Source organism: Melospiza melodia, chromosome 3, assembly GCF_035770615.1.
Source record: "Melospiza melodia melodia isolate bMelMel2 chromosome 3, bMelMel2.pri, whole genome shotgun sequence".
Taxonomy (NCBI): Eukaryota; Metazoa; Chordata; class Aves; order Passeriformes; family Passerellidae; genus Melospiza; species Melospiza melodia.
In genome coordinates, this window is record NC_086196.1 from 70,636,585 (window position 1) to 70,664,441 (window position 27,857).

Below are 27,857 nucleotides of genomic sequence, written 5' to 3' on the forward strand. Positions count from 1 at the left end.
AACGTAACAAGATAATAAGGAAATGAAATGTCAGACCTGATTAAGGTCTTTTTAATTGGCTGGTGAACTCAATTTCAAATTTTTCCAGCATACATTGATTCTTACATTCATACATTTCATCCTTATTCTTCTAAATCTTGTAAGAAAATAATTGGTTTTGTATGTGCTCTTTGAGATTAATGTGCCAATTCTCTAATAGAAATACATTTTACTTATATTTTTCACTGCAGAAGTTTCCAAACGCTTTACTGCAAGACTCTTTATCCTAACTGACTCAAACACAAGTAGGCAGAGATTGTAAATTGGCACGTACAAAACACTAAACACTTTGGGGATGAACTGGAGGTTGAAAAATATGAATATTTCACAAAAAGACATTTCTGCTTCTATGCAGAATCCTTATTAAGTGAAAGAAAAAATGCAGATTTAATATTAATTCTTATCACTATTATTGACAAACTGACAAATTTAGTTTACTGATAATATTAATATTACAGTGTTTGTAATTGGATCATATTTCCTTAACAGGAAATACAGCAAACACCCCGACTGATCAAAGAACTCTGTGCTTGAACGCCGTGAGGAATGTGGGTCGTACTCTCCATTGCACACTGACTTCTTGTACCTGAGAAAGAGGGATTTTCTTTATTTGTTTCTTTGGGACCACAACTTTTCCTCTTTCCATAAGTTCAGACCCATTTACAGCTAAGGACCCCACAATACAGGTGAAGGACTGATCATGGCACCAACGCTGATGAGAACAGCTGGAAAAGGCAGCCCACTGGACAAGTCTCTGCTTTTCTTCACTGCTGAGAATTAATATGGAGCACACTGTGCTGGTGTGAAGAAAGCATTCCAGAGGCATTAGCACAGCAGCATGCCAGCAAACCTGCCACACCTGGGAGCCAGAGAGAGGGCATGGTCCTTGACCCAGGGTCACTACTCAGCACAACCCTCCTCCAATTTACTCATCTTGGCATAGTTTTAAAGCAGGCAGTGAATGATGCTTGTGCTTTTTGTGTTGACCTGGACTGACATTTTAAATGCCCGAGTGCAGCTAAAGATAGGGGACCACTGCTCAATTTCAAGTCTTCTGCATGGTGAAAATAGAAAAAAACCAAAGTCCTGCATAGATCTGAGCACAGGTACTGAGCACAGGTTTATAAAATCAATAGATAAATAGTTTGCTTTACACAGAATTCTGGGACCACTTTCAAAAAAAGTTATTTTTAATCATTATGATTTTTAATCTGTCCTTGGAAAATATATTATTACTTGAAACCAAAAATGCATGAAGATCATATTATTCTGCCAGGTACCTCAGTAGCCACCTCTCAACAGAACCAGATCTTTTATCACAGCTCTAAACCTAAGCAGGTTTCACTTTACTTCTTAAAAGCAGGCTTGCTTTTCAGAAATTGGATTACAGAATTTCATTAGTGCTCTTCTCTGTGCACACAATTCTCAGTTTCATCTACCTCAGCATGTAAGGTTGGAACTAGGAAAGCCAAAGCTTAGCCTGAATCTGGAAGATAAGAGCAGCAAGAAAGATTATTCCACAGTCCCACTAGCAGGTTGTGGTATCTCTCTGAGACTGATATAGGGATCAACTCTGATTAATAATGTTATTAATGACCTGGGCAGTAGGATGGGGTATACTCCCAGAGAGTCTGCATCTGGTACCAAAGGGAACTGCCACTGGAATCCTAGACATTTAAATCTGTTTTGAAGAACAGTACTAAGAGAGGTGGATCACAAACTGAACACTGGCCACAAATGCACCCTCAAAATAATAAGGACAAACTAGCACTGGGCTAGGTTAGAAAAAAGGTGGGCAGGGCTTCCAAGGAGATGATTCTTCCCCTCCAGTGGCCATGTGTAAGACCACATCTGGACCACTGTATCCAGTTGTGGACACTTTGGTAAATGAAAGACACTGCAGCACACCAGAGTGAACCCAGTGGAGGGACACCAAGCTGGTCAGTGGTTGGAGTACCTTGCACATGAGCTGAAGCCGAAAGGACAAGGTTTGTCCAGTCTAAGGCCAAGTGAGAACTTAACCGTTCCTCTGCCTTATGAAAGGATACAGAGAAGGCAGACTTTTCTCAGAGGCTCATTGTGAAAGGATGAGAAGCAAAAGACAAGTTGTAACAAGAAACAATAAGAGATCAGGGCAGGTTTCTTTGGGTGTTTTTACTTTTCTTCCTATAATGAGGATGCTCAAAGACTGTAGAATTTGGAAAGCTATGGACTGTCCAGCTGTAGACAGATGCACACTACTCAAACAGAAAATGCCTGAATCAACCTTATCAAATAGATCTCTGCTTTAAGCAGAGATTTGGAATAAATAACTCCAAAAGGTCCTTTCAACTTAAATGATTTTGTGGTTCTGTATTGCACTTCTCTGCAGGAGCCAGTCCCTGCCTCACTCAATCTGCTTATAAACATGATTTTGAAGATGAAAGGAATATCCAGACATAGCTCTGAGAAACAAGACAGATATGATAGGGGCTGCATTAGAGGCTGAATGACACTTTGCTAAACCTGCCATACAAAACAGTCTCAACCAATGTAGAACTAGAAGAGTGATCATGGCTTTAGCTCCTTTGAATTGCAAAGTCTTCCTGATATTCAGAAATATTAGCAGAGACAAGCAATAGACTTCAAAAAACTTGTCAAGGACAGGCAGTCTTTGAGCCCTTTCATGGCACTTCTGCTGACATGCAGCCAATCACTCCAGTTCAAAACCTAGCTCAGTTCAGACCTGCCAGCCAGAGAGCAGAGGCCCAAACACAGACCCCTCAATAGCCTCCTCAGTCAGTCACTCTAATGGAAAGGAAGTAAGAATGTTTTCCTGACACCTAACAGAGAGAAATTACTGCTAACCAACAGGAATATCACCCTCACTCTCATGTGAGTACCAGTCACTTCTTTGCCAGATTTTCCAATTTGAGGTCTCAAAATTTCACATTCCTCCTTAGCTCCATCACAGGTAACACTTTCATCTTGCACTCTTATTTTACTTCATGCAGATATTGAAAAGTGCAACTCTTTGGAAAATGTTCTTGCAAGACTTTTTTCTTAGTTGCAGCTTTGCAGAACCAAATCATCAGTGACAATGTCTCAGGAGCCAGTTACTGGTATTGCATAGAAATTTGATAGTGCTTTTGTTGCTGGTGAAGTGGTCAGCATCAAAAATCAGTCATGCAAACTTTATCAGCAGTAGCAAAATCTTTTTGTCAAATAAACTCATGAGGAATCATATGCCAGAGTGAGAGCTAGTGATTCATACTAGTATAGCTGGTCACAGTTAGCTTGTAATTATTATGCCTGGATCCAAAGATAATCAGATTGACCTCACTGGCTTGAGTTAATTCTCAGGGCATGGAAGTCATGGAAGAAGTGACCTTTATGCACAGCACCTTTCCAAGACATCATTTTGTTCTTGGGCAGAAGAGGAGAAAGAGTCTTTGGCTGTTTGGTAGCAGTCCAGCTGTGTGTGTAGCTGCAGTCATTCCCAAACTATAAAGCTAATAAGAGAGCTGTGACCTATGCAAAGGGAAGGGTCAGGGAATACCTGGCACTCGGGCTAAGTGGTATAGCTCATAATCTGTTTTGCTGTGCAAGTGTCTCCTGACCAAAGCTCCTAACAAAGACATCGTAGCTCATGCGCAACAAGCTACACCCCTCATTTTCACTTTCTATTAACCTCCTCTTGTGAGATCAAGTGTACAGAGAAGCCTTCTGTCATCATTATCTAGGAGCAAAACACAAAGCTGAGAGACTTGGAAAAGTGCGCACATACTCATCCTCTCTAAAATTCCTCATCTTAAGGCTATGGAGATGTCGAGTTCATGATTAAATTTAGATTAAAGAAATTTACAGAACAAATGCTAAGGAAATCATCCAATTTTCAGAGCTAAAAATGCTGTAAATATAAAACTACCAAAAATCTGTAATTGAAAAGAAAAGGAAATTATTTGTCTAATTCCTTTGTGCTTTTGACTCCACTTTTAATTTCTTAAGTCTCCTTTTTCCTTTGTAGTCAGAGTCTATTTTCCCATATTTCACAGAGCAAGAGAGAAGGAACAAGACTGACCTACTACCAGAACCTCCAGAAGAACCCTGTGAGTACTCCTCACATAAGAAGTGCCCCTGTGCTGTGAATTACACACATACAACCCTTTTTTAGGGTGGGACAGCAGCATAAATGTAACACCTTATGCTATTGGCTCATGATCTCAACGTCATTACTTCAAGGCAAAATTAAAGTAATAACTGTAAATAGCAAGACTTGCTATAGGTAGTCATGACAATTTTTTTAACTAAGGCTGCTTTTAAAAGAAGAAGCAATAAGTTCTAGCAGAATTCAAAACCCAAGAAAAAATTATTGGCTGGCAGAGCCAATAGTATAAAAAGTAAATATGGAGTAAGTTATAATTGACCTGAAAAGGAGGAAAATATATTTATATGGTTTAGGTCAGAAGTTTAAAAGAGAAAGCCCATTAGACATATTGCCACACAATAAAACAGGTTGTGACATGACAGCCATTAGCAAAACAGCTGCATGATATGAAATAAATAAATAAATTAAATTCAATAAAAGTGCAGAAAGAGCAGATGGGGTCATAAAGAATAACAATGCTCTCAAAAATCTCTAAAAATAAATTATTGTTTCCTGGAACAACTGAAAAAATGTATTTTTTCCTATGTCATCCTCTGTAATACCTATTAGTTGGTGCAAGTATATTTGACCCACTAAGCAGTGGTAACCACAGTCTAATTATACTCAAAATCTTTGGGAAAGTAAAGTATGAAAATCCATAGCCATATAGCTAATAAAAGAATTTGAAAAACTAAACCAAACATATTAAAATTACACAAGATATTGGAAATTATAGAAGCACAAATAATTCTGAGCATAAACAGTTTTATGTAACAGACGCTATAAAGAAGGTTCATAGGCACTACCTCACAAATTTGCCTGATACAGGATTTGTGAAACTTCCTCTACAGTGTCGGGAAAATGGCAACAGAGATGAGATGGAATTAAGCTGGAACTAACTAATTTCTGCCTGTTTCAAGTCAAAATAAACAAAAAATATGGATTATAAAAATAAACATGTACCTTAAAGAGAGTTTTATGAGGAGACCAGACAATTTCCATCACAGCCTTTTTGATTTATAATTTAATTGATTTTGTTTTAGTATGAGAACTGGGAAAATAGAAAAACTTTATGCTTTCCTAGAAATTAAATCAAAGCTTTTAATACATGTATTTTGTTCTTTTTTCTGATCACTTCTAATCCAGTTAAGACAATAATTCTGCTTTTCATACGTTTATATCTTTCTTATTTATGACATAAATAACAACAGTAACTTAAAACTTAGAATCTGTTAAAGAATTTTGGCTCCATTATAGTGTGCTGTGCAAAGCATTTCAAAACTAATAAGACCAGAAAATAACTTCTGGTTTGAAATTTCTTTCAGTGCTAGTTTTGCTTTTGTGGAGAAAACTTACAGGTCATGTCTAAATAGAGTTAATCATATTTTTGAACTTACTGCAAGATAATCTGGGCCATCTTTATTGTAAACAAACAAAAGCAACCCATTCAGTTGATCTGTTCTGAATTTGAATGAGATCTCAAATTCCAGTCCGCCACTGAAAACACCCGAATGCAGCTCCAGGAACCCTTGAAAGAAGGTGAATACATACATAAGTTAATCAAATAAGTAAATTTGTTCAAGAAATCAAAAGCAAAAACCTAGGTGCTACTTTATACTCTGACATTAAGAACTCAGGCTTCAAAATTATAGTTCACAACTTTATCATTTAGCTTTGAGGACATTTATCAATAACGTACAGCAAGAAACCAAACCAATAAAGTATCCTAAATTTTTTTTACCTGGCTTTTTTTTTTTTGTTGATAGGCATCTTTATGTCCCTACAAAAGCTAAAATTCACCTTTCAGACACACGTCCAATCTGCATATAGTTACAGCAGCACTATCTGCAATTCCTCTTCCATTCAGCAACCTTCTGACAGCCAAGAGACACAATTTTAAACCAACAAAAATAATCCCATATATCTAAAGCTGCCTTGAAAAGAAGATCACTGCAACACTTTTGACACAACCATCTTCTCAATTATCTCAATAACAAATTTGGATAGAGCAATAGCACAGCAAACTACCTCTGCCAAGAAAATGTGCTCCTTTTGAGAGTCCAATGGGGCATCCTTCCCAAACATGGTAGACATTGTTTTGTTCTTCAGCGTCCTGCCAGTTCAAAGATTCCCAGTTCTCATAGGGAGTATGCACTTTTTTCAAAAATATGTCACTGAGACAGCCCACAAATCCTTTCTGGACTATAGTCTTCATCCCTGCAAAAAGGATTTTTTTTTTTTAAGTCAAACACCTGCAACTAAATGTAGGAATTAATTTATATGTTTTTTACATGCTGTCCCTATCATATAAGTCCATGTGTGCATAGAAAACCAGCCATCAATCAGGTCATACAGCTGGCCTCCAATCTAAATCCAGATTTCTGAATGGGTCTAATCACTAAAGACAGCACCTACTGCTGTGTAGCTGAAAACTATCAAACTTTTTGAGATTTTTCCATGCAGGTACTTTTAAATCAACAACATAAATCTACTCTATGAAAATCCAAAAAAGCTTTCGTTAAACAAAACAAAAATTCTGAAGAAAGGCATGCATGTGGTGAGCAGGAAGCAATAGGTGAGGCAGAGAGATACAGGTTTAGAAGCTTAATTGGGAAGCTTTTCCTTCCTTTTTTGTCTAAAACAAAAACCCAAAATCAACTACACTTAGCTGGTATCCCTTCTTTATTACTGGGGGCAAAAATTCAAATCTGTTTTTATAGGTGCCCTACTCTTAAATGGCATTGATATTCAGTCTCATTTTGAATATATAGCTGGTGTTTTTGAGAGAGGCATCCTGGATTTTTTTGTGAACCGATGCTTTAGAAGAACAGATGCATGTTTTTCTGGTTTCAGTGCAGTGAAATAAAGAAGAGGAAGTTGAACTCTAGTGTACCCCACATCAAATCAACCCGATTTCATGTCAGAGGCAGAAACACAAACTTAATAAAGAATCTGACTTTCAGATTAATACAAAAAAAACCAGAATTCTGGATATGAATTCACGGAAAACAGCTGATTGTATACTTACATAGAAAGTCACCTCTGCCATTTGATGGCAGTTTACATATTTGGCATATATACTAAGTTTATGTATGAAAACTTATACTTATTGATTCTTTGAGAAGCCAGATATGATCCAGCTCCTCATAAATTCTGTATCTGTAAAATACAGGTATATTCATACACCTCTGAGATCAATGCAACAACTTCTGAAGGATACAAACTCACACCAAAAAGGCCAGTACATTGTACTCCTGCATCAAACTGGGATGCATAACCTTGTGCTTAAGCTAATACAAACAATTTACACTGGTATTTTGGAATGAATTTGTGAAACTGTATGTAAAACATACCCATAAGTTTCACACTCATACCAGTTCTGTGTACAAAATCCACTGAAATGGTACACAGACCACAAAAAGTGCTTTAATGTTGATGAAATCAACTATATAGAGATTTCAGTCTATCCCAAAAGATAAAATTTTAGAAACTGTACAGACTTATTTATCATACTTACCTTCATCCTTTCTTACAATAGTATAACCCTGTGGAAGTCCTCCAACAAAAACTCCCGTGTTCTCTCCAATAATGGTACTGCCACTAGTCGCTAAGGAAGAACCTGAACAAAATAATTTTTTATTCACATATTCAATGCTTTCAACAGATTTTCAACTCAATAACAAAATATTGGTACTTTATAAAGAGACTAATGTGACACAATAGTCTCAGAGTTTCATAATACATACCCAGGAAATATTTACAGCTCTATTTAGCAACGGGAGATCAACACAATTATAAATTCACAAGAACAAAAAGACTAAGTACTCAATTATCAAAGACACAGTGGAGAGATCGCACAGATGAACAGACAAACCAGTAATGACAAAATCGTCAGAAAATGGAGTTAATTTTTTTTCTGTATGGGTGAACATAGATAGTGAAAAAGCAAGTGAGCAATATCCTTAGTAATACCAAAGTTATTTAAATGAATTGATTACCTGTGTACTGCCCATCCACTGTGATGTTTCCCAGAGCTTGAATTCTTGTAGCAATTAGTTGGTGCCAACTGTTGTCATTATACACTTTTCCACCATCATTAGTTGGAGTGACTGCAACTGCAGATCCCTTTTTATTATAACAGAAGAATCAGATTTAGAATATTTTGAATGTAATATTTAGAATAATATTTTACTCATTTATGACAATTTATAGCATATTACATCTAAAAATAAAGACAGCAGTCCTATGTTTAACTTCCTTTGGACTGCTGAATTTATTTATTTATTTATTTATTATAATAATGGACTTATTTAACCTTCTAAATTTAAACACTAAATTTAACGTTCTCAAATAATAAATGAGGGATCAAGCATCCAGTTCAGTGTCTATTAAAAATAGAAAATCCTGTGTAGTTCCTCTGATAAAGACAAGGATGACGCACAAATTATTGAGGGTCATGTCACTCAGATTTTATATTTTTTATTTAAATTATGTCTCTATTTAACTACTTCAAGGATTGCTGTGGCTGTGAAGTTTGATGGCCATGGTTCAATGTGCCATCCATGGAGAGCAGCTGCATATCAGGATTGTTAATTGCAGCACCTGTCCATATGAAGGGATCCAAAAGAGGGTGCATGTGTAGCACAGTGGATGCATTTTCCCTCCATGTTAACCTGGTATCAAAAGCAATAAAATCTCTAGTTATTGAGGTTGCTTTTATGGTACAAGGGATGCTTGTAAAAATGTACTTAAATTCAAGGAGAATTTTTCTCTGATTTTAATAAACAAATAAAAATACAACATGAAGGGGTGAATTTAAGGACATCTATTACATATACAGAGAAATCTTTTCTCAATTGCTGAGTAAGAGGAGTGTAATAGATGCAGTTACCAAACTAAATCTCAAGAATGCAAAGAACCAAACAAAATACGACATAAATTAGTATAATGATGTAATAAAAACAAAATTAATAAATTTCAAGAATTTTCTAGATATTTATATGCAAACAATCATCTAACTTGTTAATAATGCCTATAAGATTGCCTTAGGACTTTATATCATTCTTAAACTATCTGGGAACTCAACATTATTCTGCTGAATCCACAAAAGAGAATCGTCTTGTACAGCAGGCAACTACTGATAGAAAAATATTTCATTATAAAGGTACTGTGCTATAATCTCAACTACTCCAGTTACTTTATGGCTTCAAAAAACAATTTCCAAAAAGTACATAAATGAGAAATTTGGTTGCTTATAATTTGGGGGCCCAGCTTATAACTTTGCAGCAACAAGACGGACAGTTCAACAGTTTTTTTCCAGATGTTCTAGTATTATTTTTGATCCATGGAGAAAAGCTGTTGGTAGAAACAATCACCTATTTTGATTAATACTAAAACCCTTGTATGAAAATTTAGTATTCTGTCTTAAGTGATGTTCATCCATTAGAAATTGCATTTTGGCACATAGACTTATGAACCCAGAACACATTTAACATTTAGCATAGGGGACTGTCACTCTGTATCCTATGCATCAAAATATCTATGTGATGTGCACATCTATACACAGTTAAAGAAAAAATTATTTCCTGTGAATATTTACAGCACGTTTCTAGCTCCATTCAGTCAACATCCTGGTACTGAGGAGGTTTGGAGAGCAGTCTCTCTGCCCCAATAATAAGAATACAAAGCTATATATCCTTACATACTGATGGCACTTTCTCATATACTATTTTTTATTGTCTTCTCTCCTATTTCAACATTTTAATATTTTACAAACACACACATTTCATTATCGTAGTTTAATAATTAAAACCAGAACTGGTGTCATGCCCAATTAATGTGCCCTGGTAGCATGCCCATTAGTTTTTCCATTAGTGAATTCAACAATACTAATGGGATTACTAGCATGGGATGCTAATTGGGCGTGACATAAGAAACTGGCTTACTTCTTAGCATACCCTTGCTAATGATGAAATTAATGAGCATTTTATTAAATGCTGTCTCATCAAAGTGTACTTAGTTAGCGTTAAAATTGTTACAAACGATGCTGCATTCTAAAGATCAGGTGCCTGAATAAGTGGTTCTTCATATTATGTTTGCCAACAGTCTAGTGTATTAACAGTTTTATACATCAGAAACCACGTTTATTTGTAACCAATTCAATCTGGGACCACACAAGCACACGTGCTAACCTGTGCCTAATTTTGGAGGGAAGGAATGTAAAAGACACAAAAAAGTGTTCAGGGTTCAGCATGTGCTGCACTGGAGAGGCCTTTTTACACTTTTTCCATAATTACCAGTCACTCTGGGATCACATTCAAACAGCCTGCTGCAAGATTGCTTGTCATGGATTTTGGAAATACGTATTTTGAAATCTGCATTATTTTGCTATGCCATACAATAAGTCTTAATGTTTGGTTGCTGTCAGTAACAACTGAGTAAATATACATGATTCTGTCATACTGATGTTTACATTGAAAATCATCACAAATATGAATCTTCAGAGATACTGTCTCAGGTGCCAAAGTCTGAATGCAACAACACTTGTCCCAGTCAAGTTCTTTTAATGCTTAAACTCCTACTACTAAGAAGGTGAACAAGTACTGATGTTTTGCCAGTGCCAAGGAGGAAGGTCTAGTTGAGACACATAGCCAGGTATTGTCTATCTTCCTTCCTTTTATTTTGTGGAATAAAAACCTCACCCTCAGAGTGTGCCTAATACTTTGGCCTCTCCATGACAAGAACAACAAACAAGGCAAACAAGGCAATGCACACAAGGAAAGTATCTAGTGTTCCTCCTTTTTGCTATAAAATTTAGTAAATGAATCATCTTCTAAAACAGAAGAGCTGGATACAATTCCCTCCACCCTGTGAGAAGAACCTCAGTGTATCCTCAGGCTGTCCTAATCACTTAGGAAAAAAGGTGCTCCATGTTTGGCTTATATTTCCACTGTAACTGATTTCACTTGGTATAAGATATTCAGTGCTTCCCTGGGAAAAAAATGAAATTACCTCTAGCCACTGAAAGACAACCATAAATTTAGCTGGAGTTGATTGTATAATTTACGTGTAGATGTACAGACATCACAATAAGAAGAAAAATCCACAGACAGCTGAAGCTTTACAGAGACTCTGAGTTTGGAGGAAGCTCTATAGAAAAATTTGATTGTTCCAAAAAGACTAAGGAAAAGATCAGTTTGCAAAAAAAACTCAGGCTTCCTGGACCATGGATAGTAACCCACAAAGAATGGCAGTAAAACAGTTAAGAAGGAAAAAAGAGCAGTTGCACAGCACAAAAGGGAGACAAAAAGGAACAGTCAGACAACAGCCAGATGAATGGTGGTGTACATGGAGCTCAGAGAAGTATGAATGGACACGAAGAAAAGGATTTGAAATTAACACTTAGCGAAGGAAGAAGCGAGGCTGCTGAAGGCTCCCCACCAGGAGGACTTGGCAGGACCATCCCCACAGCAGACACAACAAAGAGAGAACGCGCGGCTGATCACGAGCAAAGATACGGCCCAGCATCCCGAAAGGGACTGAGGGTACAAATAATTAACCTGCCACAGGTCACAGCTGGAAGGGAGCACAGAATATTACACCACACTGCTGCAGATAAAAAGCTGCAGGGACACAATTGTCATCAAAAAGAACGTTGGCAATCTCTCAGAGAAGAGCATAAAGGAAGGGCCATAAATGTTTACTGTATATGTCATGACTATAATTAAAGACAAGAATGCCTATAACCTGGCTAAGACACCACTTGATGTCAATAAGAAGTAATTAAAGAATTTGCACACTAATGCAGATTGTGATGCACAAATGAAAGATGAAGAAGTGCTGCTACAGTACAGGATATCTGACACTGTAGGGAAGGAATAGCAAATCATGGCTAAAGAAAAAAAGAAACAACTTCGACAAAAACAAAGAAACAAACGTAATGACAGTAAGGTAGCACAGAATATTAGGGATACAGAAGACTGAAATTTTTCAATAACTGAATTTTCAGAGGTAAAAAGAAAAGTTTTCTACACAAAACACTTTGATGTAGGCCACCGCACCCTACTTTTGAATCTGAGAATGTACAGGAATCTCTTCCACATTATTAATGAGAAATTATAAAGTATTAGCTTTCAAGATAGTAAATCAACTATTAAGACCTACACTGCTCCCGGATACCTTGAATGACAGTTTTTTTTTTTTTTTCTCTAAACAGCAATTGAAGCACTGAAGCAGCACAACAGGCTATTTCATAAGAGGAAACTATTGAAATGATGAGTCTAAAAATAAGCATGGAAGAGTTGCCTGATTCAAATGAAATAAAAAGATAAAGAAAGATACATTCATAAAGAAGTAATCTGTTAAAATTCAATACAGTAACTGTTGAAAATACTACAGGAACTGAGAAGCTCTAAGGACTGAATATGAGACCTGCTGGGATTTTTTACACTTAAGAGATAGGTGAAAAAGTGGGGGAAAAATTAAAGCCCCAAAGCAGCCACTCTTCCATCTCTCTCTCTTCCCATTCCCCTGATACTGTGGATCCAAAGAAATAAAATATCTTGTAGGGAATGATTTAAACAACTTAACATAAAGCTACTTTAAAAGAAGCAAATCTGAAAGAAGGATTAGGAATACTACTGCAGGCATTAAAATGTCAGTTGAAAGACAGCCACTCCAATTAACCATCAAACAACAACAAAAAATCTAAATAAACCTCAGAAGATCTTGCAAGCGAAATAAAACTTTCCTTTTCAGTTAAAAGAAGGTATAGGTGTAAGAGAGCAAAAATAGAACTAGTCCCTATTAAAATGTTTATGAGGACAATATTAACAACATTAAGCTGGGCCCCAAAATCTGAAGTACACAATAAGATGAAGCCTGCGTGTAAATGCTGTAGAATTAATAGAAATGTGTATCTTGGGCTTAGAAGTAGATTTAACATTTTCTAGCATTGGGATCACATACAAGCCTGCTTCTGTGCAGCACCTTGCTTCTCCTATAGGTGTTTCAAAGCTTAAGGGGATTTTCACTACTGCACAACACCTTCACGTGGTCACAGAGTGACTGTGGCAGAGCTCAGGAGGCAAAGGTTAAGAGTGGGTCAGAAAAATCTGATAAGTATTTAGTTTCTTGCATATTTATGAAATATAAGTGAGGCCATAAGGTTTTTTAATTCCATAAGGAGATCTAGTTTTGGGGTGCCCAGAAAACACAAAATACCCAAACAGAAATGCAAGGCATTGTGGCCTTACTTTTTATTTTGTTGCTACTTCTCTCATTTATATTTTTGCATAATGGTGACATGCTGATCTCTATAGGAGAGCAGTCTCAAGACGAAAGGCTTAAAAATAATTGACTAGCATTATATAAACTTACTAACTAATTCAAAACTTAGTTCTGCGCAACTTTGAAATCTTGTTAGTTTAAGCTGTAGTGGTGTTAAGTGGCACTGATAAAAAACCTCACTCATAAAAATGCAAAAAAGCCCATCTTATATTGTGGCATACCTGACAAAAAATCAGCAAAGATTTAGTATTTCAGTTTTTCTCTACTCAAAATCTCTAGTTACCTATGGGTTCTGAGAAGCAAGTTAGCTTGTATCAATTAAATTTAAAAAACAAACAAACAAAAACCAACCCAAAAACAAAACAAAACAAAAAATTCCCAAGGATAAGCATGCAAAAAGTACAAAGGTAAACTATATAAGCAACTTTTATAGGATCCTGTCTTTTGTTGTACCTGTGGATCAAAAAGAAAGTAAGGACGCCCACTCTTCAGCTGCAGTGCAATGTACTCCTCCTGATTGCCAGGTGATGCAGAGAAAAAAATCAAACCATCAGGCTCCTGGGTTCTAAAGTTCACTTTAATACCTAGTTAGAAAAAAGTAAATAGATGGTTAATACCAAAAGTGGTTCTTGTAAGTTACAACAAAATTTACAAATAAAATATCATTTTAAAAACAGCAGCAACATCACAAAGCAAAATCATGGAAGTTCTGTTCACCTAAACCCTTGCTACACATTGAAGGAGAAATTTTACTAATCCAGACTGAGGCAGCCCTTGAGAGAAATTTCTGTGAGCCCTTATTCATCTCTAAAAAAAGACATGCAATTGTGACTAATATTGTTTAGTAACTTCTTTCTTAGGAAAACATAATTCAGATATTAGCATAATATTCTAAAAGTCAATGTTTTACATGTGGATTTTCATTTTTCACTTAACATTTCTACAGGTAAAACAGAAATGAGGTTTCTGCATGCAAGGATTTGAACAAATAGTAGGGTTTTGGTTCCAAAAGATATATGTATGTGTTTATATGTAAATTTTACTTATATTATTTTATAAACATCATATCTAAGTGCACAAAGAACACATGGAAAAGAAGTAGTTTTCCAACAAAAATTGGAAATATCCAAAGGAGTAATGGATGAACTAAGCTTCATTAAGGACTTTCCAGATCATAATCAATAGTCCTCCATTTAGTTTCTGATAAAATCCCTGAGTGTGTGGTAGAGCCATGCTTTTCCTGCACCAATATTTTGCAAAGGGAAATGAAAAAGGCAGTAATAGCAACACCCACCTATTCTATACACTTCCACGACATTTCTGTATAAGGTGCTTTACGGAACAAGGTAAGTAACTGGGTTTTACCCAACTCTATCAAACTATCCAGTATTTTCCTTATTTTATGACAGGCAGAAAACAATAAATTACTAAAGATTTTACTGCAGACAGCACCTATATTAAAAAAAAAATAAAACTCGTAATTCTGACACACATTCATATGAGATTATGCTTGTACCTGAAAGAAATATCCTTTGGCCTCTCTACCTAATTCCATCCAAAGTTTTCATGTAAATAACATGATGCAATCAGACACAAAGCAATGAGAATCAGTCCTGCTATTAAAACACCTGCAAAAAGCAGTTGCACACAAGTAGCTCCTGCACATGAAAAAACTCAGCCAACAGTGTCCCCAGTTAAGGAAAAGCAGCGCTTTGCCTGGCTCAGAAATGAGCTCTTGCACTACTGTGAGCTTCCAGGTACTTCCAGCTGCACTATCTGCTGGAGAGGCTGAGACTGATGGCCTCTAATCCCAGCAATGGGGAGCACAGTTAATTTAACAAGCTGCCAGTATTTTCATGAAGCTGCCAAAGGACATTTCTGAAGACCAGAGGATCCTTCCTCACACCTGATGCAGAAGGACTAACACAAACAAAATAATTTAGTTTCTGCAAAAACACCATACACTCTTTCATAATATTGTGTTATATTGTACATAGACATTCTTGTATAATATTGTGTTAGAAAATATAAATTAAATGGTTCATAGCAGCAAAATTGCAGTAATTACAGAAGTTTACAACTGTTATGCAGAAGCCTTCTTTTTCTTTGGCTATTGAAGAATCCTGCTTGTAGCTTTATAGAAATTATTGATGAGTCAGGAGCCATTATTTTCTTCTAAATTAATTTGCCACATATTAAAGAACTAAGAAAAAGACTTCATCCCTTTAAGTTCAAGGGTCCTTGGAATTTCTCATGAGATAAGGAAGTTCAATATTAATAATTTCTCATGTTTCTACAAGTGACTACAAGAGAGAAACCAAACAGTAAGAAAACTTCTGTCCCACAGACAATATTTTCACTGCACAATAAAAAACTTGTTAAATTAATATTTTTCACAAGTACACAGTAATTAATGCTGGACCTCCAGGTCAACACAAAGCATACCCAGAAGCCCATTCAGAGTGGTAGCAACTACATGCATGCCATTTTTCTCTTTTAGTGGCACAGAACACTGGAAATGGATTTACTTCATTTGGACAGAGAAATCTTTCCTTCCAACATCAGAGAAGTTTCACAGAACTTGAAAACCACATTGTATTACCAAAAAAAATTTTCTTTTTTTTTTTCATACCTAAGGGGAGGGTGAGATATTTTTCAAGTTTCTCAAAGACTCGTGTCTATTATTTCAAAATGCATGTCTAAAATCTTAATTTCAATGTTAAATATAACATATAAATAGAAACATAAATAAAGTGGTGACATTACAATTACTTCTGTAATTTGTCATATACAGAAACTGCATCTCAGCCACACTACTCATACTACTAAATCTTGGATGGAAAACATGACCATCTGTGGGGCATAGTAGGAAGGTACTTTTAACCAACTGAAACTTGAACTGCAACTCAAGAATTCACCTAACATGCTTTCTTGTGTGACACAAATCATTGTTCCACAAGAACTTATCATTTCTGGGATAAAAAACAACAGGAAATTCTACTACAAATTAAACATTTATGTATGTCATACAAATAAATTCTTTCATTCCATTTCAAATTATAGTTGCAATTGGAGAAGCTGTCAGAATTCCTTTAATTATAAATAAAGAAATTTATTTAATTTCTGTAATTGAATTTCTTTAATTATAATGGCATCGTACAAAAAATAATACAAGCATTGTATATAATGAACATAAAAGATGAAAAGAAGACTACAGAGTAATAAAAAGGACAAGTAAAATAAATTAGTAATTATTAGCATTAGTGTTTTCAAATATCCCAAATTGTATTAGGGCAGACTAACCTTCTATCAGGACCTACATACTTTCAACTTATGCAGCAGCAGATTGGGACTGGATTTCTGTCCTAGTTTCAAAGATGGCACACCCAGGTTAGAGTGGGAATAAGACTGAAACATGACCAATGCAGGCATTTTCAAATGCATCCAAATGAGATGCAACACCAGCACGTTACCCTGCAAGGGACACAGCTCTGAGAGTCCCTTTCAGGAACAGGCTGACATTACAAGTAAAATTATATAATATTACTCTAATTTTTGATGTGCCATAACACAAAAATTTCTTTTTTTGTTCAATAAAGAAAATGCATATGGTGGGATTTTTCTTCCCCCTTTTTGTTTCCTTCATGCAAGTTTAGCAAGGCTCAGAACTTCAGCAGCATTTCACATTCTACCTGGATCCAGATTCTTCTAGCACATTTCAGTATGATTTACAAGACCAGCACAAAAGTATTTAAGAGGCAGAAATGTGCTCTTGAGATGCTGACTGCATTTCTGGCAAGTTTACAGAGCACATGGGATTATTTTGAGTTCAGAAGAAGCAGTTGGCAGTCAGCAGGAAAATAATAAATTAGAAACAGCTCCTAGATTAGCATAACATATACTAATAATTTATAATTATTACAGCAATAAAATTCATTTCTGACTAATGCAAAACTCTTTTTTCTTGCAAAATAAAAAGTTTAAAATAGGTTTTATTTGACCAAGAAACCATTCACCCAGGATATAAGGGTAACAACTTGCTGTAACATATCTTTCCAAATGAACTGAACTGAGTTTAGTTTTCCTAAAAAAAGGTTTCTAAAAAGTCAAAACCATTTCAAAATACAAAAACATTTAGAGTCCTCAAAAACTGTGTTTTGACTTTTTGGTGAAGAGTAGAGGGGAGAATGTAGGCAGGGAGGCAAGACAATTGAAATCATCTTTTGCAATAACACTTGAGAGATTTCGGCAAAGTAACCTACTTAAAAATTAATCTTGTCCCAACCATTCAGCAAAAAATACCTGTAAAGTACCTTTCTCTAAAACTAGATATTCAGAGTTGAAAATAGCTAAAAAGTAGAAGTTATTATAGTCATTAAATACAAAGAAATTATCTACAAAAGTCTCAAGACTCCTCACCAAAACTTACATATAACCACATGAACAATTCTATTCAAAAGTACTAAGAACAGTCACATAAATAGATTTCCAAGCTTGTCAGTGATCAGCAAGGCTAGTTTTAGCTTAATTTTCATAAATACATCAAATCCCAACCCATATGAGCAAGATATATAATAACAGGATTGATACCTCAGCATATTATGGATAATTTCCTTGCAAACTTAGGAAGAAAATAAATGGAAAAGAGCATACATTACAATCAGAAAAATAAAAAAGAAGAAGTCTGCCAAATACCTTGAAAATCAAAAAGCAATTTCAAAAATGAGTTTTGCATAATCTATGAAGCACATCCATTTCCAGTGATTTTTTCCCAAAATTGTACAATTGTAGGAACATAATTTGCATTTCCATTTTACTTATATTGTTATAGGAAATGGTTTCAATAATTATATAATTGCACATTCTAATGAACAGAAAATTGTTGGCAAAGAAAGTGATCACTTTATGCTCACTGAGAGCCTTATTTGTGCATAATGACAGCTAAAATGAACAGAAATTGTATATAAAATTTTGACGACAGCATTAGGCTCTCAGCAGTCCCTTCAGGATGACAAACCTTAAGTGTTTATTTAACATTAAGACTGTACACAAATGCACTTGCCTAATCAAAATACATTTTTCCATAGGAATTATAAACAAAAATCTGTTTTTAACTAGGAACGGGAGAGATGGAGAGTAAAAAATCTCAGTTGCTATGCACCTCAATAGCATTTTGTTGTTATTCTCTCTGTGAGAGTGATACCTCTTGTCATCACAATAGCTAAAAGAGACAATTATTTTTTAATATATTTTTTTATATATAAGAAAACACACCTGTAGGGAAAAAAATTAGAAGGAAGACTTAACAAAAACTGATCAGTTTCCAAAGCAGTTTAATTTAATGGATAGTGGAATTGGAAGAAAAGAAGAAACTCAGAAGAGACTTCCCTGGACATATTTATGAAGATCCTTTACTGAATACAAGGTCTTCTCCACACTTTGTGTGGGCCTATAGCTTCCTGGATTTTATTGAGAGAAAAAGACAGAAGGTCTTCTTCCCAAAGCTGTGCAAGGCCTGTTGTTTTTCATACAGCATCAGGCTTCATTTTTTACTGTTACCTTAATATGTCCAAAAAAACATTTTCAAAGTGCATCATCACTAACATTACACTAAGTTAGTCATTCCATTGATGAAGTAAATCCTCTTCGTTTTTAAGCTGCTTTAGTCTTTTTTTTTAGAAATATAAAATATATATTTAAAAGCCATGTACATATGTACATATCATATGTTTACACACATATATATTTGTATAAACTCACATACATAAAATTCCCAAACTGAAACTGGACTCCCTTGCCTTTTGTGAGCAGAGTAAAAGCAAGAGAATCTAAAAATCCATGATTTCTAAATTAGACTGTACAAAAGAACTGTATTTGAAAAAGTCTAATTTTATTCAGAATTGACTCAACATGAAGAAATTTTTTAGGTATTCTTAATACATCAAACTGCCAAAAAGCTAAATCAAACTAAAATGTTGAGCAAGCGTAAACACAGAGTATGGTGAGTGAATGAAAGGAGAAAACACGTAACACTTTCGGTGGAAATCAACTGTCAAGCAAAACCTCAAATCCTCTTGATGAGATCTGAGTGTTTCTTTTACACTAAAATGACTAATTTGATACCTGTTTTTTCTTATTTTGCTTGCTACCCCATTATACCCACTACTGGTAAAACAAACAGGACATTTTAGCTTTAATCTTCTTACTACATAACCCAAATAACTTCAGTCATGTTTGCATTAATGCTGCATTAATCATGTTGTTGCGTATTAATGAGTTTTCGGGCTATGCTAATTACTGTCATAGATTCTGCAGCAGCCCATTAAATATACAAATTACAGAATTAAAGAGCCAGAGCTCTTCATGATTAATCTTTAAATGGAGAAAAACTAATGATGTCTGTACAAAGTTTCCCTCCACTTTTGGCTGACTGAGCCCAATGAACAATCAATTAGATTATTTGAAGAATAAGAATACTGCTCATACTAAAAGATATGTTATGCTGTTCTTCTATGCAGAAGACACACATTTGTAGGTCTCCACCAAATGCATTTCTGTAACATATTCCAGGCTTTAAGGTCTCCCAAAGTGTTGCATGGGGAAAAAACTTATGGATACTCCAATTCGTTACTCTATACTCATAGGAATCTGTTGGTTCCATATGAATACAGTAAATCAATCTTCTCCTTTTAGCAAGGACACAAGTCCTGCTACTACCCAGTAGAAAAGATTTACAGCAAACCTTGGTGAAAAGAAAGCCAAGATAAGTTTAAAGTCATTTGATAAGATTTGATGTATTAGTAGCACTTTATCCCCTCACTAACAGAGTGATGCTTTGTCAGGAATAGTGCAATACCTAGTGGTTAAATCAAGAGATTCAGAATTAGGAGACCTTGGGTCTGTACTCAGCCAATGACTGGGGCATGTCACCTGAGAGCCATCACTTAAAACACCTTCCTTCCATTTTCCTCCTTCGTGAAGAACAGTGGCCAATATAGCTTGTGTAAGGTTCTATAATGCTTGAAAAATTCATTACTGTTTTGTCCTCCACATCCTAATACACAGATAAAATCAAAATGCCCACATGTACTCAGAAAAGTTACCTAGAGACTAGGCATTTACTGACATTTGAGAGACACTAATACTTCCAAAAGAGGGGATTAGTTCAGCTTCCTCCAAACACTGCACATTATGCAGAACATCACAAGACTTCCCAAAAGAGAAAATTCTCAGTCTGTAGTAATATTATGCTGCACATCAGAATTAACTGGCTTTTCCAGGCCTGTCCTATCACTTCTTCATACAATGAAAAAATAAATAAACCCTATTTTATACATTAAAGGATTTATATTTATACAAAGTAATTCTTTAAGAAAAAACAAATCTGCTCAGGGCAAGATTGATCATGGTATGAGAATACTTTCACATGAATTGAAAAAGACTGGTTTACTAGAATTAGTGAACAAGGAAGAGGATGTAATACAAAATTTGAGATTGCTTAGGAAAGGCAGTTAGGGAGCAGAGAAGCTTCCAACAAACACTCAACACATAAACAAGACCATTTAAGGAAATTTAAAAGAGCACTTAAGGGAAGTAAAAAGAAAGTTCAAAGCAAAAACGTGGCTTTTCACAGGTACCTTACAACCTTCTCAGTGAAAATAGAAACATAATTTAGACAATATTAAAAATATTGGCACGTTATCTAAGAAATTGGCAAGATGTAAGAGAAACTGGTTAGACTGCCTACCTAGATTTATCTAAACAAAAAAATGAAGGCCTCAGAACAACATGAGACATCAGATAGGAGGATGCAGGTGATGCCATTATCCGTGAGCATCCTCTGTCATTAGAGTCAACAGCCAGCTCTTTACACAGTCTTTTAAGCAATACTATCATTAAAGAAATTAGTGACCTGCCTCGAATTCATTTATTAAGGCAGTCTATGAAGAGAATTCATAACTGTTTTCCACTATGTACATTGGGAAAGCAAAGAATGAGCATGCCATCCCACCAGCATCACCTTCTCAAAGCACAGATACCAGAGTAGAAATAAAACTCTAATTTTGAAACTCAAAGAATCAAATGCTGCTTGGTGTGAGGATCAGCTGCACATTTGTTTCTGTGCTGCTCAATACTGAAGTGAAATATGAACAAAGAGGAAACATCAGTCCAAATTTCACTTAATGCTTTCTTTGATGTTGATGCCCATCAAGCAGAATCTGAAAATTTTACTCAAACATGAACTCTCTCAAACATTTTAAATTATTTATCTTTATTTATTCATTTTTGAAGCCTGGAAAAGTTCAAAATACACTGATTTTGTTAGAAAAGGAAGAAAATAATTTCTAGGAATAAGAATCCTTTATGAGCAATTTCATTAATTCAAAGGTTGATATTTAAAGAATGGAAACAGAGGAAAGCATTCATCTTCATTTTAACATAAATTCTTTAGAGAAAGAACTGTATTCTGTTACCCATATGTGAATTAGTGCATAAAAAAGGTCATCTTATGCAACAAGGGTAAGGTGGGAGAGGCTTCTAGGTGTTAATGCAATGCAAATCATAATTACTAGAAATATGATGACAAGAAGAATCACTTCAAAGATTTACAACAGTGCAATCTATAAAAGGTCAACATCACAGTGAAATCAGAAATGAGCTGGAGGTCAGTAGTTGTAAATAGCACTTCAATTATAAGCCTTTAGTTAGTATTTCCAGCAGTAGTACAAATGTAAAACTGCACAGATAGTAACTTAACTGATCAAGGGAAAAGAGTTAGATTACAACTGAGTAAAATGTAAATACATCAAAATTAAAGTCAGTGTAATGATCTGAAACACAGCAAATGCAGACAACCGAGCACTAGCCAAGGCAGAATCCATCACAGCATCTCAGAAGCTGAAAGCACAATAATGTGGAAATCCTGCAGCAAGTGAGGAGCGTTATTGATTAGACAGTGCACATAAGGAACCGAATAATAACTAAAATAAGCTGATGAGTGTCTGGAGGAATACTAGAGGACAGAAATGGAAATGTAACGAGGGGAAAAAAACCAGAAAAACTTACAGACAGAAATACAACACCACAGAGCAAACACTGAGTAATAAGTATAGATTAAAGTTACAAACAGCAACAAATGCTACTCATGGTAGAACTGAGAATAAAAAAGCTAACAACATATTCAAGTTAATGCAGCAATTTAAGGTAAAGCAGTAAACTGCAACAAAACTGACAAATTAAGAATTAACTGAAAGGAATATATTAATATTTTCATCTAGTTGTATTTGCAGCAGTATTTCCCTTGAGTATTCTTCATACAATACCCTTTTCCAGAGCAAGCCTAAAAGTGGTTTTATTTGTAGGGACTAAGCTCAGAAAAGGATTTCAATGGAATGATCAGGTGCAAGCTTTATGTATGGATATATAAGTAGATGTGAGGGTTCTCTCACTGCCTTCTAAGCTATTTACCATCTAATGGAACTACAGCTTGAGCATGCAGCAAGTCTGTCTTTGGAAGCATTAGTATAATATTGCATTACATTTTGTTCTGTTACTCCTGTGCCTCTGTACCCAGGAACTGCACACCCTGAGAATTAAGTGTTTTATGGGGTTTGGCATGAAATGTTCACTGAAAACATATCCAAACACTTTGTAGCAATTATGCAGAACATTTTACTTAAAATATGATCTGGAGCTACCCAACCACTGTCTGCAATACCTTAGTTTCAGTGAAAGCACAGCCCTTACAGATCAGGACAGAACAGAAACAGAAAAGTTCAGCCCAACCTCTCCCATGCTGAACATGTAGATGATGGCATTTTTCACTCTAGGATTCAGATACTAGGTGAAATCAGTTTATTCAAAATGTAGTCCTGTAACATGAGAACAAAGTACATCTGCTCCTTTATAGTGTAAACCCCTTTTCATTCTAGTGTTAGGGCCTTGCCTAGATTACTAGTCTCTATCAAGAGTTAATTATGTCCTTAATATGAATTTCAGAATAGACCAGAGTCTGTATCTGCTTAATCAGGAAAAAGATCTACTGACTTCAGTGAGAAACCTACCTGAGGCAGAGTTTATTTTACATTTGCTTTGAATTGTTTAAATTCATGAGAAGAATGCAAAATAAATTCTAAACCAGAAGACTGCTAAAATATAATCTACACAAAAAAATAGGAGATGCAAGTTGGAAAGTTGTTACCAAATTCAAGTCTCAAAAGCAGGAAATTCTGCTGAAGAAGGGTAATGTGCAGGATATGCAAGGGAAGCTACAGCTGAAGGACATGAGAAAAGAAAAAGCCAAAGGTATGCAATTTACCTTTCCTTTCACAGAACATTTCTTGTGGACCATTTAAGTTAGTACCACTTCGGGAAGTGTGACTTCATAGCTGATTTTGTAGTATTTGTAGTTGTACTTTGAACTAGTTTTAGGTTACTATTTTTATCTTTGCCTTGAATGGTTTATATTTCATTACCTGGTTATGATTTGCAATTTGTACTAACACAGTTCTGCTCACCTCTAGTCCACTTCCACCCTCACCTTGGTCCAAATATTTGTGCCATTTTTTGCCCCTCTGCTCCACCCATCTCCTCTCTTCTTTGACCTTACCTACCCTCCTTTCTGCCCATTTCTGCCCTTCTGCTATATTCTCTGTCCTTCCCTTTTGCACTGTTTGTTTCTCCTTCTTCCCCATTCTCCTCCCCCCATCTTTTCAGCTGTTCTGTCTGCCCAGCTCCATCTGCCTTTCTTAGACCTTCTCCATCCTTCCCTGATCTCCTCCATTATTTGTAACCCTGAAAGATAGCCTTGGCCCGGCTGTCTTTAAATGATCATGTCAAGGCAAGAAAGCCAACAGGATTTTCACTTAGAAACTACTTCAGCATATGTGTGATCTCTGCTTACTCTCCCTAACGTTTCTCAGTGCACAGAAGGAAGATTTTGTCAGAGATACAGAACTCACAATCCTTGGACTGGATTTGAAAATAGAACTGGGGAGGGAGGGAGGGAGGGACCACCTGTAAGTAGTTCTGCAGCATTGGCTGCTGTTACCATTTCCTTTTCCTTTATTGGAAAGCCATGGGCCAATATGAAGCCCCAGTAATTGAACAGGGGATTTTATGTTATTTATCATATGTTAAGATCATATCCACCAAATTCACCAACATCCTCTGCTCTGCCAAGCTTCTATACAGAGTGTGCCATAGAAAACATGACCCAGTGCAGTAAGCCAGCTGTGGAGGTTGTGTCACCAATTTGTAGCCTGGCGTATTCCCAAGAACCAAACCCCTGCACTCACAGTAAACATTAAACACATACAGAAGCATGAAACAGAACTAGCATGGCAATAAATCACACTTATCTTCAGCTGAATATTCACACAGTATGAAATATTTCAGAGTGATAAATACAACCCAAACTCCCTCTGCCCTTGTTTTTAAGAAAGCACTCTGGTGGTATGCAGTGTGCATGGAAAAACTCCTGTGCTGCATCCAGCAACCCAACTAATGTGGTCAATACACATTGCAAGGGACAGATAAAATCAGGTGCTCTGTCCTGTGTGCAGTCACCAACCTGGAAAAGCAGGGTGGTACACAAAAATGCTGGCAGTAATGGAACACAGAGGTAACACCCTCCTCCTACGCAGGTGGTGGAGACGCACCGTAGAGGAGGATTAGAGCTGAGATTTTCACCACATGTCCAGATGCAAGTAAGAGCCAGTTGGTTTGGTGTTTCAGTGTTTTTCCCTGTATGGTAAGGAGTTCATGATTTTCTTATGGATATAATCAATACTCAAAGAAAATTAGGTTTATTACTAAATACTGAACTATAACTGTTGGTACATACCAGAAGGCAGACTACTGTCAACTTTTTTCCTAATACAAAACAGACATGTAAAGATTTAACATTCAACTAATTTTATTAATCTAAATAAAAAGAGATAAGGCCAATACTGAAAATCTTTTAATTTCTTCACATAGCATGATGTCATTTAACCTCCATATATTATGATATTTTCAGGCAGGTATTGATTGAGTCTATGTCATCTTTTCAGAATTTTTAATTCCTTAAGGGATTCTTGAATTAAAGACCTCTTTGCTATAGACTGCCTTTGAGTTGACTTTTACATTATTACTTAAAACTTGAGTGATTACAGAATCCATGACTAATTCAGAATTATGGCAATAAGGAAATTTCTCCTCTTCTACAAAACTCATTGATAATTTTTCTTTCTTTCTTTCTCTTTTTCTCAAAATATAAGGCTTACTGCAACAGAAAAAATCATTCTTGATTACAACACTGTAATAGATTAAATAAAAGAGTGGGTGATTTGACATATAACATTATTAGGAAGTATGAGAGTTTATATTATTTTGTTTCCAGTGTGATCACTTTGCCACTTGCAATGTCTCACAGGAAGACACACATAAAAGAAAAGGAGCAATCTTTTCTCATGTGCTGTAAAAAGCCACCTTTTTTCCTGTCCCTTGTGTTGCCTGAGGATTCAGATGACTCCAGCTTGATTAACTCACTGATTATTTTAAAGTATTGCTTGTGATCCTAGAGCAGTGTAAGGGATATGGGAAAAAAATGTCATCCTTAACAATGCATAATCCCTGACTTATAGATGCTCTTAATAGCACTAAATAAAAAGAATAGTTAAAAGGCTGAATTCTGCAACTGCAGTATCAAGGAATGCCTAGCACAGAATGGCAGAGCCACAGAGGAGGCAAAGGCTCCCAAAAGAGCACGTGTGCCGCAGCTGTGCCAGAGTAGGGCTTCCACCAACAGGACCTCGGGTAATCCACAGCCCAAACTGCTGGGAAAGGCTGCAGTGGAGCGGCAAGGCTGCAGCTTACAGCCAGCTCAGCCCTGTCCCACAGCCAGAGCTCTGCCTGGAGATGTTAACGCATTTCCTCCCAAAACATGCAGTAGTTATCCCGAGGCTCTCAGGTGTAGGAGGATTTCAGGAGAACTGGGCATTTCCATCTTAAAGCAGCCTTGAGCCTGGCCATTTCTCAGGCTGGCTGTGGCTGATGGCCACTTTGCAATTCTGCAGGAGTACTGTGCTGCCCTGATTTCCACCTCTGACATTTCCCTGGCCCTTTCCCCACCATGTGAAAGGCAGAAGGTCTGGCATAAAACCAATTATGCAGTCTTTGCTTCACCCAGGATTCCCATTCAACTCGTTTTTCCCCTCAGTGCATGCAGTCCAGTGGCATAACAAAGTTTACACAGAAAAACTCTATTTTTTTTTTAAATTAATGAAGCTAACGTGACAATTTAACATGAGTTTGGAACAAGCAGCTTGAATTGGCATATTTCAATCATTGAACTGGAACAATTTGGAAGAGCAAGAATATAAAGCAAATGAAAGAAATATTAAAGGATACTAAAGGAGGAAATTAGAAACACTGCAGCTTTCAAAATTAGAAACAACTAATTTTGAAAGCTGCAGTGCAGAGGCAGTGCTTTTATAACAAACTTAGTATTTTTAAAATAATGAACAAAACCTTCAAAAAACAATAATTACATGTAGAAATCTTTCGTAAAGGAACTCACTCTGAGCAGGGCCAAAACTTCTGTGGAAAGGATTACTTTCATCCCAAGGCAAAACTCTTTCTTCCTTCTACAGGTCTTCTCAGTGGTAGACGTTCTTAAAAAGACTTATTGCTCACACCCTCCTTGAATTTTCCCAACAAGGTTTCACCCTGGTTCTACAATTCACTTCATAACTTGTTTCTGGATAAAAAAATATTACCTGGGATGGTTGCACCTCTCAGTCTAGTCTTCATTTTGTTCATCCCGTTATGAGGGCTGATAGGAACAAAGACTGAAATTCCTGTAAATAGATTCACCCTCCCTATCTCTGTAGCAAGTCACTGAACAACTTGAAAATGCATAAAATAAAATCCCCTAAGGGCTAAATCTCCACTACACCAAAATTCCCATTATTTACTACAGAAGGGAATGCATTCTGTTTGTGATAACCCATCTACAGGTCAAGTTTTGTTTTTAGTAAATCAAGAAACTTTTAAAGTAAACTAGAATAAAAGAGCATTATTAATCACCAAGCTTGAAAACAAAAATGAAGGAAAGACAAAAATTCTATCTTAAAATGTGATACTATTATTATTGAACTTTTTTTTTTTCCTTTACTCAGGAGAGTACCTGAGGACATATTCCACTCATAACTTTACCACCGTAAAATAACACTAATTAAAATTTAGGCATATAAGCATGATCAGAACAAAAAATTTAAAGCAGACAGGCTTAGATATAAAGTATCAGGCAAAGCCAGATTATTTCTTCTTTTTTTTCCTTTTTTCCTCCTTGAGGTAGATAGCATGTTCTTTTCTGAACTCTGTATAGCACCAAAGAATGCCATCAGTATACTAACCATGA

The 27,857-nt window shown here is 35.9% G+C and overlaps 1 protein-coding gene across 1 annotated transcript in view; it reads right to left on the reverse strand.

Moving 5' to 3' along the window:
- USH2A (usherin) overlaps positions 1-27,857 on the reverse strand; it is a 374,541-nt gene that overhangs the window by 231,364 nt on the left and 115,320 nt on the right. The window contains 5 exon segments of the mRNA XM_063152181.1: positions 5,563-5,693; positions 6,194-6,382; positions 7,683-7,784; positions 8,164-8,290; positions 13,907-14,037. Coding sequence (XP_063008251.1) covers positions 5,563-5,693; positions 6,194-6,382; positions 7,683-7,784; positions 8,164-8,290; positions 13,907-14,037 — 680 coding nt within the window.